Source organism: Podarcis muralis, chromosome 16, assembly GCF_964188315.1.
Source record: "Podarcis muralis chromosome 16, rPodMur119.hap1.1, whole genome shotgun sequence".
Classification (NCBI taxonomy): Eukaryota; Metazoa; Chordata; class Lepidosauria; order Squamata; family Lacertidae; genus Podarcis; species Podarcis muralis.
Window position 1 is genome coordinate 22,592,947 of NC_135670.1, and position 19,021 is coordinate 22,611,967.

At 42.6% G+C, this 19,021-nt stretch overlaps 1 protein-coding gene across 10 annotated transcripts in view; it reads left to right on the forward strand.

Moving 5' to 3' along the window:
- CIT (citron rho-interacting serine/threonine kinase) overlaps positions 1–19,021 on the forward strand; it is a 107,006-nt gene that overhangs the window by 7,764 nt on the left and 80,221 nt on the right. For all 10 annotated transcript variants that reach the window (XM_028710768.2, XM_028710772.2, XM_028710770.2 and 7 more), the window contains 5 exons: positions 711–853; positions 1,730–1,823; positions 5,912–6,115; positions 7,221–7,374; positions 14,958–15,138. In XM_028710768.2, the coding sequence (XP_028566601.2) occupies positions 711–853; positions 1,730–1,823; positions 5,912–6,115; positions 7,221–7,374; positions 14,958–15,138 (776 nt within the window). The remainder of the gene's footprint in view (positions 1–710; positions 854–1,729; positions 1,824–5,911; positions 6,116–7,220; positions 7,375–14,957; positions 15,139–19,021) is intronic.

Genomic DNA, 19,021 nt, shown 5'->3' on the forward strand with positions numbered 1-19,021 from the left:
CAAGACTGCAATCCTATGCAGGCCTGCATGGAGTTAGAACCAGCCTTCTCCAACCTGGTGCCCTCCAGCTCTTTTGGATTACAAAGCCCATCAGCTATATCATCATAAACTTTATTGCACTAGCCAAAGGCCATGGCATCGTTCACAAAGGGAACAAAAAGAAAAGCAACAATAACCATAAAAACCATAAAAACATCAGCCACTGCAGATACAATAAACCATGGTCACGTCTCCTAAGAATTATTTGTTGCATACGATAGAATAGCAGGGGGTTCTCAGGTAGAATGTGCCAGCTTAAATGTCCGAATCACCTTTGCATTTGACTGCTATTTTATCTAGTTCTTTTCTCCTGATCTTCTTAGCTGCCCACGCATATAGTGCTGCTTTATAAGTTACGAAGTCATCAGTACCCATCAGCTATAGTTAACACAGCCATTTTCCAAGGAACAGCCATTTTTGTAGTCAAGCCATGTTAAAAAGAAATACTTCTTGATGCATCTAGGGTCCCGTCCTCCAACTTTAATTACCGGATTGTAAGAAAGATTAGTGCTTCTGAATTTATTTTGTTGTAGCAAAGCTGAATATATTGAGAACACAGAAAATGTTATTTAAATTATTGTTTGTTTGCTGATGCTCTGTGCTTTTCATAGTAGAAGAGCTTCACAAAGCTTTGCTTTCTTTTTGTCTGATTACTTTGAAATTACATGAAGGTTATGGAATATGAGCCTGGAGGAGATCTTCTGTCCTTCCTAAACAGATATGAGGATCAACTTGATGAAAGCACTATTCAGTTTTATCTAGCGGAGTTAGTTCTGGCCATCCATAGTGTCCATCAAATGGGCTATGCCCACCGGTAAGTGTTGCTGTGCCTTACACCAGTAGGCTTAATTCAACACTGGGAATAATGGATCATTTTGGAAATCAGTGAAGGGAACAGTTTTGGAAACTATCGATACTTCTAACTGTATTTGGAGACATTACCCTTAAAATACTACTAAGATTGTTGGAGTCAAACATCTGTTTTAGGCAGTGGGTTTCTAGAATTTGAACACCCTGTTGCAATATCGTCATCAGCTTTTGAAACTCTTGAGTTCACTGAAGAATTCTCAGTAGCTTTATTGCCTAAGAAGAAGAGGAGTTTGGATTTGATACCCCGCTTTATCACTACTCTAAGGAGTCTTAAAGTGGCTAACATTCTCCTTTCCCTTCCTCCCCCACAACAAACACTCTGTGAGGTGAGTGGGGCTGAGAGACTTCAGAGAAGTGTGACTAGCCCAAGGTCACCTAGCATCTGCATGCGGAGGAGTGGGGAAGTGAACCCGGTTCACCAGATTATGAGTCTACCGCTCTTAACCACTATACCACGCTGGCTCTCTAAGATGTGGTCGGGGGACAGGACAGGACACCAAAGCTAAAGAAAGGACTGTGAGCAGTACAGGTGCTTCCATGAGGAACTCCAGTTTACACCTTCCAACTTGGAAGTTGGAGTTGGAATATAGTTCTAGGTTGAGTATTCTAAACTTTCTAAATACTCTCTCTCTCTCTCTGTGAGATGCATGTGGTATTGTAAAGTGTTAGTCTGACTAGTTTGAGAACTCGTGTTTGACTACATCCCTTTTGGATTATTTTTTTACCACTCTAATGGTTTTTGTAATACAGTATGTGTTAGGGAAGCATTTATGGTCTTGTGAAAAGCTTTTATCGATTGCTTTGGGTTTTTTATTTACAGAGATATTAAGCCAGAGAATATTCTTATTGACCGAACAGGACACATCAAGCTGGTGGACTTTGGGTCTGCCGCCAAACTGACGGTGGATAAAAAGGTAATAAAGATCTAGAATGGATGGGGAAAGTAAACATCTCAGCTTTTTATTTATGGCTGCGGGTGCCTATTGTAGTTGTCACTAATTTAATACAGATTATTAGTAATGAGGCATGAGTATACTGTTTCTTTAAAAGAAATGTAAGCAATGCTAGCACAGGTGAAAGCATTTATTTCGCCAAATTGTTTATGTCTAGCCTTACTGTTATTTGAGTGTGTGTGTAGTTGCTCTGTATCTGGATCTTTTGGCATCGCAGAATCACAGCAGGGAGCTGTGTGATTGGTTGGTAAGGAAAACACTAGCAACCTTTTAAAGAATGACAACTTTTGGGAGTGGCACAAAAAAACCTTGGGCAGCTTACAGGGCATGGGTCAGCCATCCCTTCTATATGGATAACTGTGTGGCAGACACCAAAAGTAATTATTAATAATGCCCCAATGCAGATTGTCTCTGAATGCCTATTCAGGAAATTGCGGGCTCTTGAAATTCCTTACCTATGAGTTTTGAGTGTTTTACATATTCATTATTAGTATGGATTTCTGGTTAAGTTGATGTGTTTTTCTCAAATTGCTGTACTTCCAAAGAGAGAGCTGTGCCTTTCAGTTAAAAAAACTGAAGTAGTGGATAGCACTGAAAGGCAGCTAGAGTGTACCCTGGTTCTTGAGTTTAATGATGTTCCTGCTAATTTGGGAAGAAACTGAAATGGGTAATTAAGTAGCTGAGGTCTGGTGGATGGTGAGTAATGGTCTTTTTGATTACAGTTAGAACTGTTTGTCTCTTGTGATGCTAACAAGTGCTTCTTGATTAAACTAATGCAACGGATGTGATTCGATATAGAAATGAATATTGGCTAATTACTCATCTTGTTACATTTGCCAGTCCTGGCCTTGGATATATAATATTATTACATTCTTTTGTTAATTTTTTGTTTAAAAGCCAGTTGGAAATGTGTGCTGCTTAAACTAACAGCATTTATTAATGCATATTTAATCTAAAAGAACAGTGGTCTTCAGACTGTGTTCCCAGAAATGTCAAATACAGTGGTACTGTATTCAGGTTAAGAACTTTGCTTCAGGATAAGAACAGAAATCGTGCTCCGGCGGCAGCAGGAGGCCCAATTAGCTAAAGTGGTGCTTCAGGTTAAGAACAGTTTCAGGGTAAGAACGGACCTCTGGAACGAATTAAGTACTTAACCCGAGGTACCACAGTAAGCTTCTTTTAAAGGAAATAATATTCCCCTTCCATCTAGGAGAGTGTTTGGTGTGTTCTTACATGCAGCTCAAGTAGGCTGAGTGAGGCCAGTGTTCTTGAGTCATTGTGCTTGTTGGTTTAATCAAAAATAATTACATGCCCCAGAATCCTTTGCAACACACAGGCCCAATGTGCATGGGTTCCTTGTTAAAGGAGTTGATGTGGAAAGATTTACAATAGTGGAAAATCGGTAAACAATTGATACCCAATGTAGTGCTAAATAAATGGTTCCATTAGCGCAAGACTTTATGCTTGTGCAACCTTGTCTTTCCTCTCCTTCCCTATGTGCTTCTTAGATATGTCCGGAGAAGGGTACCCCCAATCCTTCAGAGCAGCCTTGGGGAACAGAAGGGCAGAAGTTCTGTTGCCCAAGCTTGAGTCCTTGCACTAACAGAACAAGTGCAATCACAGTACTGTATGAATGGGACCTGTAACAAAATCTTTCAATGCATTCTTACTATAAAGCACTCTGCGTGGGGAAAACAGCCTGGAAACATCAACTGGGACAAAATGGAACAGCAAGGACACTTGGCAGGAGACAGATGCCCTAACCATATGACATCCATTATGCTGGTTGCCTGTCTGCTTCAGGGTCCAATTTAAGGTGCTGTACAGTGTTACCTCGGGTTACATACGCTTCAGGTTACATACGCTTCAGGTTACAGACTCTGCTAACCCAGAAATAGTACCTCGGTTTAAGAACTTTGCTTCAGGATGAGAACAGAAATCGTGCTCCGGTGGCGCAGCGGCAGCAGGAGGCCCCATTAGCTAAAGTGGTGCTTCAGTTTAAGAACAGTTTCAGGTTAAGAATGGACCTCCGGAATGAATTAAGTATGTAACCAGAGGTACTACTGTATTGGCCTTTGAATTGTGGTGCTGGAGGAGACTCTTGAGCAGGGGTCGGCAAGGTTTACCTCACCTGGGTCAGTTCACTCTAGCAGAGATCCCTCCGTGGGCTGGATCTCGTGTGTGTGTGTGTGAGAGAGAGAGAGAGAGCGTGCGTGCCTGTGATTTCCGGTGTCTGCATCTGTGCAGATGTGATTTCCGGCGCTGCGGAAGCGAGTCCCCGTGCTGCGCTGCACCGGTTTAGCGCAGTGCGTGGGGACTTGCCGAGTGGGCGGTTTAGTTCGGGGGCGGCTCATGGGCCGGTTAAACAACCCCCGCTTGTGGCCCATGGGCCTTAGGTTGCTGACCCCTGCTCTTGAGAGTCCCATGGACTGCAAGAAGATCAAACCTCTCCATTCTGAAGGAAATCAGCCCTGATTGCTCACTGGAAGGACAGGTCCTGAAGATGAGGCTCCAATACTTTGGCCACCTCATGAGAAGAGAAGACTCCCTGGAAAAGACCCTGATGTTGGGAAAGATGGAGGGCACAAGGAGAAGGGGACAACAGAGGACGGGATGGTTGGACAGTGTTCTCGAAGCTACCAACATGAGTTTGACCAAACTGCGGGAGGCAGTGGAAGACAGAAGTGCCTGGCGTGCTCTGGTCCATGGGGTCACGAAGAGTCGGACACGACTAAACGACTAAACAGCAACAACATTGGCCTTTAAAGCCCTAAACAGTTTGGGCCAAAGGAATCTAAAGAACAGTTGTCCTTTAGGAAAACCCTAAAGTGTGTGCTTTTGTTAGTTTTTAATTGTTTTGTCAGTCTTGCCATTTTCTTCTTGCATATTATTTATTTGTTGTAGTCTTCCTTGGGAAAGGTAGGCTAGAGGGCCATTCAATAATAAATAAATAGTGGATGTGCTCCTATTCTTATCTTCAGGCATATTGGAGTAGGAGCCTTGTAGTGCTGTTCAGATTCTTAGGATTGGGAAAGGCATTAAAAAATAGCTCACGCTCCGCAACCTCCATCTGCTACGCTATATAGTGCTAGAGGGTTGCCACCTCCAAACCAGGGCTGCTTTTGGAGGAAGGGTGTGATATGCAATAATTTTTTTTGAAAAATGTATTTTGTAGCTATACAGCAAGTAGTAGGGGACACAGATCAGGAGATAGGAGAAGCATCCTCCCCCATCTTTGCTTCTAGAAGCTTGTTTATATCAATTGGTAGACTCAAGTGCTTCAGTTTCTGTAGGCTCCCAGGCAGTTTATGTGAGTGCTAAAATGTATCTTTCACTTAATTCATAAGCCTGTGTGCCTACTTGGAGGATGCCTTGAATCCTCTATTACGTAGAAGCCACTGCTTATTTCGGGTGGGATAGGCATCTAGCAACCAAACCTTATTGAAGGGAATGGTAGCATGGCAATTTTCACACATTGGAAAGGAGAGATGCAGCTAAATTTGAATGAGATGAGCTGCCATTTCTTCTGCTGTTAGCTAAAGGCATTTAGTTGGTTAAAGGCATTTTTGAGCGGATGAAGTTCTTGTTTCCTATTACAAACAGCTTCTGATACATTGGGTGCTATGTGTAGTGACACAGGAAATTATGGTTAGCATTAACCATGACTAAAGTTGGTGCTGACAAAAGCATTAACTGCGGATAATTCAAGCGAGGCATTTTTGCTGTTGAGGCAAATGCCTGGGAGGAAGGAATGTGTGATATCACAATCTTTTCAAAATCTGTTATCCATGGTAAAAAGATTTGGCTTTGTTATGATTCAAAAGACTTGAAATACAGACTCCTCCATGTAACACACATTTCCATTTTCCTCCTTGGTTCATCATGTTAATGTTGTATTAAGCATGCAATCCATTATTTTCTTGTTCAGGGATGTACACAGAAAATGTTATCTTAAATTCCTTTCATAAGTAACGTGATGAATGCTTGGTTTCCAGAGTATATTAACAATAGAGTAAGCTGTACTGCACCCATTGTGTTCTACTTTCCAGGTGGATGCCAAACTGCCAGTTGGCACCCCAGATTATATGGCTCCAGAGATGCTAACAGTTCTGAATAGCAATGGCAAGGGTTCATATGGATCAGAATGTGACTGGTGGTCTCTAGGGGTGGTTGCTTATGAAATGATGTATGGAAAATCACCATTTACGGAAGGAACCTCAAGCAAAACCTTCAATAACATAATGAACTTTCAGGTACGAACAACGTTCTCAGTACATGTGAAGGTGGAATTTGCCAGAACAAAACTGCTCCAAGCATTTGTCTGTATGGTCCTGTGTCCTGCATAGCTTTTGCTAGTTATTTCCTGCTGTACTAGTGCTTTGGGCATTATTGACAGATGTATTATTAGCTACAGGAACTTTGTGAAATTAGTGCTGATTAGCCAATACTAAAACTTCGTTCAATCATACATTTAATTCTACCTAGAACTGTGTGCATTTTGCATGATTAAAAGCAAGATACTCTGTGCCATTGACCCAAATTCTGTGGCAAATAAGTGAGTTTCTATGATGGGTATTTATGCATTTCTCATCATTTATCTTGCATTATTTAGTCTGCTTCTGTTAGTCTTGGGAAGGGGCAGCAAAACCCCATCCAGAGTCGCTGGCAAAGTCTTCATCATCAGGAATTGTCAGCATGCTTTCAAACATTGCTTTGCATGGCGCAGGAACAGGGAACCTGCAGCCCTCCAGATGTTGGACTACATTTCCCATCACCCCTGACCACTGACTATTAAATCTATGACTGATGGAAGTTGGGACTTCAGCAACATCTGGAGACCCACAGATTCCCCATCCTTGGCATAAGGGCTAGAAACTTTCATTACTAAAAAGTGAAATCTGATGTTCTGTACGCTGCACCTAATAAGAATAGCTAATATGGCAACAACAACATCACCATCAGCTAATAAGAATATTTTTTTGCTTTCCTGTGCTTTTGTGAAGTTGCTGCATGTGCATACTTTCATTAACTACTTTTTGGGGATGTTTTGAAGGATACTGAAACCCTTTGGCTGGGGTCCAAAGAACTGTGTTGCTCATCCCATGTACCTGAAAGGACTCTGGGCTGTCGCCTCTCCAAACAGCTGCCTCCTTATTTTGTTTTCAAGTGTGGAGGAAGTTTCAAAAGCAGTTTGCAATATAGCTTAATGGGATGTTGTGTTAAAATAAATACAAATCCACATGGCCCACTTCAGGGTATGCAAGCTTTTTGGCTTGGCTAAAGTAGTTCTTTGGATCCCAGCTCTTAGATTTTGGTTTCTGTACTACTGAGTACGATTTATTTTTGCTTCAACTTCAGAGGTTCCTGAAGTTCCCTGAGGATGTGAAAGTCAGCAAAGAATTCCTTGATCTGGTGCAGAGCTTACTGTGTGGGCAGAAAGAGAGACTAGATTATGAAAGCCTCTGCTGTCATCCATTCTTTTCTACAGTTGACTGGAGTTGCATCCGTAACTGTGAGTAACATGTTCCTGATGAAATTTAGGCCCTTGATTGGTGGCTAATTCTCAGGGCACACTCCAAAGGAACATTATGCAGCAACTTTCAGGGGTGTTCCCTTCATTCACTTCCCTCATGTATGCCACCATGAGTACTATCATGGCAGAGAGAACATATGAATGGAATAAAGAGAGACAATAATTTACAAAGGGAATTTTGTTGATGTTTGCACTGAACTGCCACAAATGTCGTCGTACAAAATGAGATGCATGGAAAATGATTTGCTTTGCTATGTGCTTGAAATGTGCTATACGTATTTGAGATACTTGGTAAGGATGCGAGTAGTGGGTGTAATTTTGTCAAGTGGTGCATTGAGAAGGCTGCTTGGACCTCCCTAAATGCTATTAAGACAAAATAAAGACACACAGGACTTCCTTTACGTATTTAAACTTGGCTAGCAAATTAAGTCAAGTCGTTGGCTTACAAATACTTCCATGAATGCATCTGCCAACACGTGTACCCTATCACTGTTAGTTAAGATCTGAAGTCCTGGTCTGGATTCTGTTGCTGACCTGCGGTTCACCTGATGAGTAAAAGGTGCAGGACCTTTTTATGTGTGACATCATGAAATGCCTTCCCGCAAGGAAACATGCCTGACTATCCCCCCCCCTTTTTTTGTTGCTTTCTCAAAATATGGCTCTTCATAGAGACTTATGCAGATGACTACTGGAATCATATTCTGTTTCTTTTAATAGGTTTTCTTTCCCTCTTTTAAATCCTGCTGACTTTCTGTTTTTTCCTGTTAGGTATTTGGTTGAGGGTGTTTAATGCTGTTTTTTTCTGTTTTGTGTATGATTTTATGGTTTAAGCTTCTTTAAGTCATTTCCATAAGAAAAGTGGGAGAAGTCATTTGTTGCTTAAAATAACCTCCCCCCAGCTTTCATGACTCTTATTTTCTTGTTCACCTGGAGAAGATTATTATTCATCACGGGTGACCAATGAATAGTTCTTTACAAGCCAGAATGAAGATACTTTATTTTTGAGAGTATAGAGGGTAGGGGTGCCCAACTGCTGCCCTGCGGGCAACAAGCACCCAAGCTGATTTCTGCCAGTCAACAGTAGTCATTGCAATGGAACAGAGTTTGTGAGCGTGTGTTTAAAGCACTGTTGGGGGACCTATGGTCCTCTGGCTGTTGTTGGACTCTGTGGCGATCACACAGGGTCCCTGGACGTTTAACGGTCTATTGATCCCTGTGCCACCACTGTGCTCGCTTCCCCGCTGCCGCCAACCCGTTACTCTCGGGTAAAACACTGAGTCCAGACAGTTGTTAAAAGTGAACCAAATAAACAAGTTTATTTTATAAACATTAACAAGTTTATGGTTTCTCAGATAATATTCCTGTCATTATCTTAACTTTAGTTTCTTTACCGGCCTATACCTTCCTAATACCTTCTGACTGATTATCTCAACTGTTTGATTGACTCCTCTTAACAAATTCTCCCCCCCCCCCCTCTCTCTCTCTCTCTCTCTCTCTCATCAGACTAGCCCAACCCACAGACTGATCCTCTCTGTCTCTTCTAACTCCAGGCTGACTTCTCAACCACTCTGACTCCCTTCTAACTCTTCCCCTTGGGTTCCCATTGGTTAGTCATTTTACAATTAGTTAACCCTTTCCCTATAAACCCAGTATGATGTCACACACCTAGGAGGGCAGACACCACATACTCCAATTCCCATCAAGGTCAGCATGGCCACTGATCAGGGATGATGTGAGTTGTACAGTGGCAACATTTGGAGGGCCACAGTTTCCCTAACACTGGTGTAAAGGGAAAGTGCTTTGGGACCATGAGTGGAAGAGCCATATACTCTTAATTTCCCTCTATACACTGCCAGCTTCCTTGTATAACATGGACAACTCATCCCTTGCAGTTCATGAAGGGACTAGCCTCAAGTTGCCGGGTCCACAAATGCTTGTGGGTCCCTTCTGTTTGAAATGGCTGTCAATTGGGCTAGAGTTGGTATCTTGAATACCAATGCCATATTTTGAGTCTTGTGGATAAAAATTCAGAAAACATTTCAATGCTAAACAATCACTGCAATATTTTTGGATGATGTCACAGTTTGACTTGTTTGTGACTTATTTTGCAGCCCCCCCCTTTGCTTTTTGTTGCACTTTTATTCTGAGACTTCCTTGGTGTTCTTTTTAATTCTGTCAGTGTTGTTGCATTTGAAGTGTTAGCCATATCAATTTTTTGAGGAAGGTCAGGGTAAAAATCTTCAACAGATAAATAAGCAAGAGAATCAAAGACCTTGAAAGGGATGTCTTGTATTCTCGTTTTCAAATAATTAATTCTTTTATAAACCACTTAATGTTTTAAGGCCCTTCGAAAGTGTCTTAGATGAATCCATCTACTGAAGAGAAATGGGAAGGAGCATTCATTTCTCAAGGAGAGAATCTAATTAACCTAAGTGCAAATGACCTCTCCCTTGAGCAAACAGTTGTTTGCTGTTTTTCTGTTATGTTTATCTCCGGCTTTCTCAGAGGAGATTCCTTCTTAGCTGTGATGCACGATAACATCTAAAATATTGTCCCATGCCGCCTCCACAGTGCCTTCCAGAGCAAGCTCCAGAGGTCAGAGTTCTGATTCTAGCACCCATCCATCCTTACATCTTGCCCTTGCCTGTTTCTCTTAGCCTGTTCGCATCCCTGGTTAAGCAGAAGGTTTTCTTGCTTCCAAAAGTAGATGAAATTGCCATGAAGTGACTTAAGTCTTGCCAGGAAAGGAGGATCTGCATCCCAGGCCTCAGGTGGAATACTGGGTTTTTGATTCGATTTATTATATTTCTATGCTGCTTTTCATTCACATGAATTGCAAATTGGCTTACAAATGATGAATAACGATAACACAATAGAACATCACAAGTACAACATGTCATGGAATTCTACACAATATTGGTCCAAAGCAGATTCCAACGTATAGTTAGCAGAGTAAAAACTTAAACACGTTGCAGGATTCCCAAAAATAGTCCAGAGGCAATTAATATTTCATCCAGCAGAGCTTTACTGCTACTGAAGGCAAATGAGCATAATGGTGACAAATCCAATACATTCAGGATTGGCACTGTCCATGAGAAATCCAGTTGCAGCAGACTTAAATTAAACTTACAATAACTTATAATAAGCCTAAACCTTAACGCTAAGCATACTATGTACAGAACACCACACCAGAAGGAAAAGAGATAGAAAGAGAAAGAGAAACCCAGGCTCTTCTTGTTATAGTCAGCATGACCTTGACACAGAAGAGATAACAGAACCAGTTTAAGCCAGCTGTTCTCAGCTTCTCTGAAGGAATAACCCAAACATCATGAACGTTCTGCTTTGTTTCTTTCATACATACAGAGAAGCTTCCAGAACCCTTTTGAATTAAGTAGAATAGGAAAGATCTCTACACATCAGTTCAATACTTTCTACACTAAGAAATGCAAACTGACACAACATAAATCATAGAATATTTAACAAATCACCAGTAAGTGACTGTGCTATTAGCTATTCTTATTAGGTGCGACTGTTTGTCAGTGACTGTGGAGACCAAATCTGGATCCACACTTCTTTCCACAGTGGGGACATAGGTTTTCGAGTGGGTGTTGATCACCATGATCAACTCCCTCTCCTCACCTCACACATACACATATAGTGGTACCTCGGGTTACAGACGCTTCAGGTTACAGACTCCGCTAACCCAGAAATAGTACCTCGAGTTAAGAACTTTGCTTCAAGATGAAAACAGAAATTGTGTGGTGGCGGTGTAGTGGCAGGCCCCATTAGCTAAAGTGGTACCTCAGGTTAAGAATGGACCTCCAGAACAAATTAAGTTCTTAACCCAAGGTACCACTGTAATGCCTTTGGCAGCAACTCCATTCTAAAGGCTCCTACAGCTGGAAGGTGGGGCAAGGCAGGTGGGAAAAGCCATTGCCTGGTGGCCAGCACAAACTCTCTCCCACCTCACAGTTCTTCCTTTGGAAAAAGCTCCCTGATTTGCTTTGCAACTTCAAGGGACTTGCGTTGGACTGGATTCAGAAACCAGGGAAAGGGGAACAGCTGTGCAAGTTTAGGACAGTAGCCAAATATTTCAAGCAGTTATGCCTTGATAACAGGGCTGGGGAATTGTGGCCCTCCAGAAGTTGGACCCGACTCCCATCAACCCAGTGTGGTGTAGTGGTTAAGAGTGGTAGACTTGTAATCTGGTGAACCGGGTTCGCTTCCCTGCTCCTCCACATGCAGCTGCTGGGTGACCTTGGGCTAGTCACACTTCTCTGAAGTCTCTCAGCCCCACTCAGCTCACGGAGTGTTTGTTGTGGGGGAGGAAGGGAAAGGAGAATGTTAGCTGCTTTGAGACTCCTTCGGGTAGTGATAAAGCGGGATATCAAATCCAAACTCTTCTTCTTCTTCTTCAACCCTAGCCAGCATGCTCAATGCCCAGGGTTGATAGAGTCCAGCAACATCTGGAGGGCTACAGGTTCCCCATCCTTGCTTTATAAAATCAGTCTCTAGGTTGTCCTGGGAGATCAGGTGCTTGTGTCTTTGGAAGATAAGTCAGCAGTGTGTCAGGTGCTTAGCCCTGAGGGTGGGCAAGTGCCTTTGAGACAAACGGGTTGGCAGGAGGCCAATCACCAGGCAACATGGTGTGAGAACTCAGTGGTTCCTACAATGACAGATTGTTCGGACTGAAAGAAGTCAGTAGGTCTGAGAGTATGCCAGTTAGTGACACCAGATTGGCTCCCTAGTGTCCTTTGACTTCCCAGACTAGGTGCACTGTGGCTGTGATGTGCACCTTCAGGCTGGAGTTGCCTGCAGTTCTGTCGTTTGACCAAAACCCAGAGCTGGAACAGAGAGACAGTGCTTGATCCACAGGGGTCCATGCTCAAGTTCTCAGGCAGCTGAATAATGAAGACTAGCAAGGGGATAAGGAAGCTGGTTGCCTTCAGGCAGCAGAAGGAATTCAAGGCTCATTCTACTGGCAAGCACTTAAGGGGCTGCTGAACTCAACATGTTTTCAAAGATACAAGTAGAATAAATTTTACAGGACAGGGAAAATCTCTGTAGAAAGGAAATTCTTTAACCAACTTTCAGAAATTGGTTGTGTCCAGGCACCAGAAAAAAGACATTCTGATGTACAGTCATACCTCGGGTTGAATGTGCTTCCGGATGAGCGTGTTCAAGTTGCGCTCCGCAGCAACCCGGAAGTAACGGAGTGCATTACTTCCGGGTTTCGCTGTTTGCGCATGCGCAGACGCTCAAAATGACGTCATGCGCAGAAGCGGAGAAAAGCGACGCGTGCGTGCGTGCACAGACATGCCGTTGCTGGTTACGTCTGCTTCTAGATGCAAACGGGGCTCCGGAACGAATCCCGTTCGCATCTAGAGGTACCACTGTATTTTTCTAATACATAGTTGCTAAAAACTGCACCTGCTATTTCCCTAGGCCATAGACTATTTCAACTCTGAGTGCAGATTAATATTGCTTTTTGGTTAGCAGCACCAAGATTGTTTCCCAATCTTTAACCATGGTTAAGAAATTACAGAACATTCCACGGGCTTGTTCCCTCCTTTCTTCCATTGTTAGCATTAAACTACAGGATATTTTTCCGTTGGCTACCAACTTTAAATCTGGGTAAGAAGGTAGTCATGGATTGGGCATTGCCTTGTTCCAGGCATTTTTACACCATGGTTAAGGCTGAAAACTGAGGGAGCACATAAGCCCATAGGTTAAGAGGTCAGGAAGCAAGTAGTCTGCAATGGGCCTTTTGCGTTTCAAAAGAATCCAAAGATACGTTCATCATTTTATCCTTGTTTCATCAACTAACAGTGGAGGAAAATTTATGCAAGATTGACTTTCCTCCCTGGAAAAGCTAAACAACTTTGACCTCAAACCCCCCCCCCCCCAAAGGTAGATCACTGCCAGTTTTTTATTCTGTGAGTAGATCACAGTCTCTTGGGCGTTGGACGTCCCTGCCATACACCTATTGAAGAGGGAAAATAAAATCTAATTTAACCAACTTTTAAAAACAATGCTTCAAAAAAATCATTCTTTACATCCCTATATGTAAAATCGTTAGGCTGTATCTTATAATATAAATCTCCTCATTGCGTTATCCACCCTGCCGTTTACTCTTAGTTACTTTTAACCTCTGAGAAAATCAGCTTGCTCATCTATTTTGTGAAAGCAGTGTCAGCATTTTCTCTATGAGAGGCTGCCAATATGTGTTCTGGGTGATTTGAATTAGGAAGACGCTTTTTTTTTTTTTTTTGGCTTATTAATTCTGGCCCATTCACTTGTGATGGTTTAAAAGTATGTATGAAAAAGCAAAGAGTTAAAAAACCTGGGCTGCAAAAGGTTCTGGCAGGCTAGAGGGAGCTAGTAAGCTCCAGTAGTGACTCATGTTTTGCCTGTGTCAGTCAGATAAGTATCAGCATCTGTCAGGAATAGAGGGAGTCAGGCAGGCTTTTAAACTCTGGAGCATGCACAAAGTGAGGAGCAAGGAGTCTGCACTGCAGGGACTGTAATGCTGGCTCCCAGCATTCATTTCCCATCAGCCCTTCAGCTGCCGGAGATCTATACGGAATCCATGGTAACGGCATTAGCACACTATACATTCATCAGCTTGTGATGAGGAGCGAGCTGGCTGAAGGGATTCTGCTTCACAGAGCAAAAAGAGAACCTGGCTGATTTGCATTTTGCGATGATTTGCATTGATTGATTAAATGCATATTTGAAACGAACGAAGGTGCATAATTCTAATGAGCAGGGCTTCGTTCTGTATACATGCAGACCAGCAAGCAACTCTGCTGCTGAACGTGGTTTTTAGGGAAAGCTTATCTCTTCAAGATTTTGTAGCTCTGCTGCTTTATTTAAACCTTAAAGGAAGGCTAAAATGAAGCAGTTTGAGTGCAGGAGCTTTAAGGGTGCCAGCTAAAGGGGGAGAAATTATTCTTACTGTTGCCTATTTGATAGAGTTGATAGCGCTGAAGCTAGACTGCGGTGGAGTCCCATCAGTAGTGTTTTAGCAAAGCTGGGAACATGAATTCTCAAAAGGGCTGAGGTTTATCAGCTGCAGTGTTCCCACAGACAAGATTAATTTAGTAAAGGGAGGCGAGGGTCTGCTATCCAGGCTGCGGGTGCTACTGGTTCCGTTTGGCACGACCCCATCTGTAGGCAGAGCAGCCGGTTTGCTTCATTGATTCAGGTTGCTTAGATGGATCTCCCTTGTCCAAAGAGATCAGGAAGAAGCATCCTGCAGACAGACAAGATTGAAACTTGACATATTGCCGTCGTTGGCTTGTTCTTGAAGGTGCAAGGCTGGTTCAAAAGCAGCAAGAGATTCTCTGCCTGCAGAATGGTAGCCATGTTGGCAGCCGAAGGGTTAATCTCTTGTTGCTGTAATAGGTTGGAGAGCAGTGGCTCAGCCTGCTGGTGTTAGCAAGATTAAAAGCAGGAGCTGCAGTGCCATTGACAATGCTGAACGAGAGGGACTTTGACAGCAAACTGCAGCTAAAAATTTTCTGTCCCTTCTTCTTTATGTTTTTTTACGAAATAACCAGCTCCTCCCCCCTTTGTGCCTACCATCAAGTCTGATGATGACACCTCAAATTTCGATGAACCAGACAAGAATTCACGAATTGTATCCTCTCTGTGCCAGCTGAACCCTGCAGGTTTCTCAGGAGAAGATTTGCCGTTTGTAGGGTTCTCCTTCATCAAGGCGTTGGGGATTCTCCGAACAGAGTAAGTAGGAATTGCTGTTTTGTAGAGAATGAATAGGGGAAAATCAGTGCTTGATGTACTTGGCGGTGGAACGGGGAGTCGGGGGGGGGGTTAGGTTGGGGAAATGTGAATACCCAGCTTTTGACTGGTCTTCCCTCTGCTATAGGAAGATGATTCAGGCTTTGCTTTAGCTGTGATTCATGTCATTGGCTCTCACCCCCCTTCCCAATATTGTTGCATGAAAGGAATGCTTCATTCTGAGTCTTAACGTTCCTCGTCTTAGAATCTGTCTGCTACATCCTAGAGGGAAGTGAACGGTTTTGACTGAATTCTCTCTGTGTGGCTTTGCAGGAATTTAGGAGAAATTTAGAAGAGTTTCAGATCTTGAGGGATGGGGGTGTGTTTGATTGGTGTGAAATGGCTAGGGCATTGCTAAGCACTCTAGGTCTACAAGGTTGGTCCGGTGAGGCACAGAGGTGTGGAGTTCATTTTCCTAGGAGCAAACTAGCAGCTCAGGTTACCCATTGAAACTGGGAGCAAGGTATCGACAAAACTCATGGTCAAAAGAGGCATTGGAGCTGCAGGATAGATGATGCAGAGGTCCATAGCTATTGGATGTCTTAGGGGAAGATAGAAGGTCCTATACGACAGTGGTACAGGGAAGAGTATCGGTTGTATAATGATGCCCCTTCTGGTCTGGTGGGCCCTTAATTTTTTTTTGCTGCTTCTGCCCAGAAGTAAAGCATGAGTATATAGCACGTCCAATTGAAGAACAGCTATAGGGTTGCCGGTCAGATAAATGCAGAGACTTTCCTTGGGATTCCATGTACAGTGTGCTGTTAGCCGCCCCCGATGTCTCAGTATAAAGCAAGTTGTATTATGGGGTGGAAAGTCTAACCAAATCAGGTCTCTATATTTCTTAAATGTGAACTCTTGGGGCATGTGTGGAAGATGATCTGTTTAAAAGAGAAGCCTGGAAACCAAATCAGATTTCTCTCCTGGCACCAACGATGTTCCCAGTGTTATGAGTCAGAGAGGAACCTTAAATAGGCCAGCAATTAGAAGGGAGCTTCTTGACTGCCTGTGGTGTCCTCCTACTCGCAGGTGTCTCTTTTCTGGAGGGGGAGGAAGACAAGGGAGTACCAAGCAGGAATTGGAAGGTGGTGCTGTTGCCTCTGCGCCAGTGAGACAATCCTTTCTTGATGTCTTTTGTGCTCAATTTTGGCATTGTCGCTCCTGAAAAGCTTTTTAAAATGTTCCGATAAGAACTAAGAAGATGGTTGCTAGACTGGAGATCTTCCTTTCACACTAGGCGTCTTGAGCTGCTGCTACCTATGTGATGGAACGGTGGGGTTTATATTGGCTAATTCGTGGAGGTTATCCATGGCTATTGGCTGAAACCTCCATGCTCAGAGGCAGTATACCTCTGTGAATACCTAATGCAGGGGGGCATAAAATAAAATAGAGGCTGTCGCCTTCACATCCGACTTGTAAGCTGCCCAGAGACTTCTAGTCATTTTAGTCTGATCCAGCAGGGCAATTCCCCCGGGCTTTTACTGTTTCTTACAAATAAACCTTTATTCAAGGAAGTAATTTATATTTTTTTTAAATGTAAATTTTGGAAGCTGAAGATTAGACTAGGAATAGTGATCAAATTAACAATTAAGATCTTGAAATAAAAGACCAGAGACTTTCCCTGAGACTTTAAATTGTGCTCCAGAACATCTGCTCTGATTGCAATAGAAATAAAGAGTGGCTAAGGCATTGGTTTGAATCTTGCCTCTTCCATAAAATCATGTACTGGCTTCTGGGCAAGCATCTCCCTCTCAGCCTGTGGCCCCCATCTGCCTTGTGCAGCTAATTGCATCAGCTTACCTCGCAGGATTGTTGTAAGGATTGCAACAAGATAATGTATAGGGTGTGACTTGAACATCTGAAAGCGTTGTACAAATGCTGCTATTAATATTTAGCACTGAGTTGGAGACCAATAGATGAAACTCTTTGGTATGATCATGTCCAGAAAATTAGTCCATAACTGAGATTATAGATCTCAGTATAGAGACCTATAGACCACTGTTGCCAGGATACTTGAGCCATTTTAGTTGAACTGGAAGTCCAGACTGCATACTGTGCTCATTGACTTACGGATCATGTTTTATGGCATTAGTTTATTGATGACCCATGGGATAGCTTGGCTGTCAGATGGATTTTTTTTCACCTCCGACATGGGCATGCAACTTGGTGAAGACTATCTTGGATGTGTGAGAAGGCAGTGCCTGTACAGTAAAGGGTTGTGGTTGATTTGCTTTGGCTTGGATGCTGGACAGTTTCTGTGGTCACCTTATAATTTTTAGGATATATTGAAAATGATTTCATTCAGATTTAGTAAGATTTTCTTGCAATAGCAGATATTTCTTAAAGAGAAATGTTAACAAACGTATTGCACTAATTCCACGTACATCTGGTAGATACTGTTTATTTATTGTCATTTATTGTCAGAACCAGAGGATTAATTGTCTGTTTCTGGCTAGGTGCAGCATCCTCAAATGACATAATTAAAAAGTAGCAAGGTCAGTTACGATAGTTTTAGGAAACCTCTCAAGATTCCAAGTCGTGTTGCTGAATATGCCTAGACATTCTGATCTCTGGATTTATGTTACACTGCAAACCAGGGCTTTTTTCAGCTGGAACTCAGTTCCGGCACCTCTCAGGTGGGTGCCATTGCCATTCTAAGAGAACGAGGGAGGTGTTCATGCTGAGTTCCGGCACCTCTTTTTCTAGGAAAACAGCACTGCTGCAGACCGTTATAGAATTTTATATTGGTTTAAGTGAAATGGCTTCCCCCAAAGAATCATGGGAATTGTAGTGTTGTGCAGTTGCTGCAAAGCTTTACCCCCTCCTCACAGAACTAGTTCCCAGAATTCCCTAGGGAGAGGAAATGACAATAGTGTGTGCCACACTACTTATGTGGTGTTGATATGCTCTGTGTATTTTTAAAATTCGGGGAACCATTTTTGTTAACTGTGGAGTATGGCAGGTAACTTCTCAGTCAAAAGGGTCTTCCAGCTATTTAGATGAAACAAGAGCCTAGACACTGTGCACAGAAATGGTTGATAAGCTTGCCCTTTAAAATAATGAGAGAGGTGCTTATGAGATGGCCATACATCTGGAAGCAATGATTTTAATTGCCCTTCTCATCTTTCGGTCTTGAATACCATTATCATTTTTGATGTCTTATAAGAATGGCTATATCTTTCATGTAGAAAAGATAAAGTGGATTTCAGAAGATTAGGATGCTTCTGTGAGTGCTTGGGTCACCTGGAATAATAAGGAACGGTGTCCTTCTGCTTGTTAACTGACATTTCTCAACAGCAGGCTTGTCAACTGGGGTATTTTAGATAAGTATATTGTGTGGGAGAACAAGGGTTCTACCCAATCAGTCCTACTCAGCGTTAGACTAATTGAAATTAATTTATCAAAGTTAATAATAATTTTATTATTTATTCCCTGCCCAACTGGCTGGGTTGCTCCAGACACTCTGGGCGGCTTCCAACACATTTAAAAACATAATAAGTTAGTCAGGTCTACCAATTTCAACAGACCTACTGTGAGCTAGACAGACATTGGATACAAGGACTGAACTCTCCACTGAGATCCAACTGAGTTGCTTCGGGTCTCAGATGCCTGTCAGTGACCAGGAATCCTGGTTTCACGCAGATTTGAAACCAGAATTTCATAATTCCACATTCAGAAAAGTTGTGTGGCATTCCAGTTGATAAGGAAAATTCTGGGTTGTAACACAGTCCATTGCTTATAGACTTCATCTTGCAAATCACAAGGCCATGTGCATGCCTTGATTTATTTTGATCGATAACTGCTTGTTTAGTAGACACTAGACATGGAT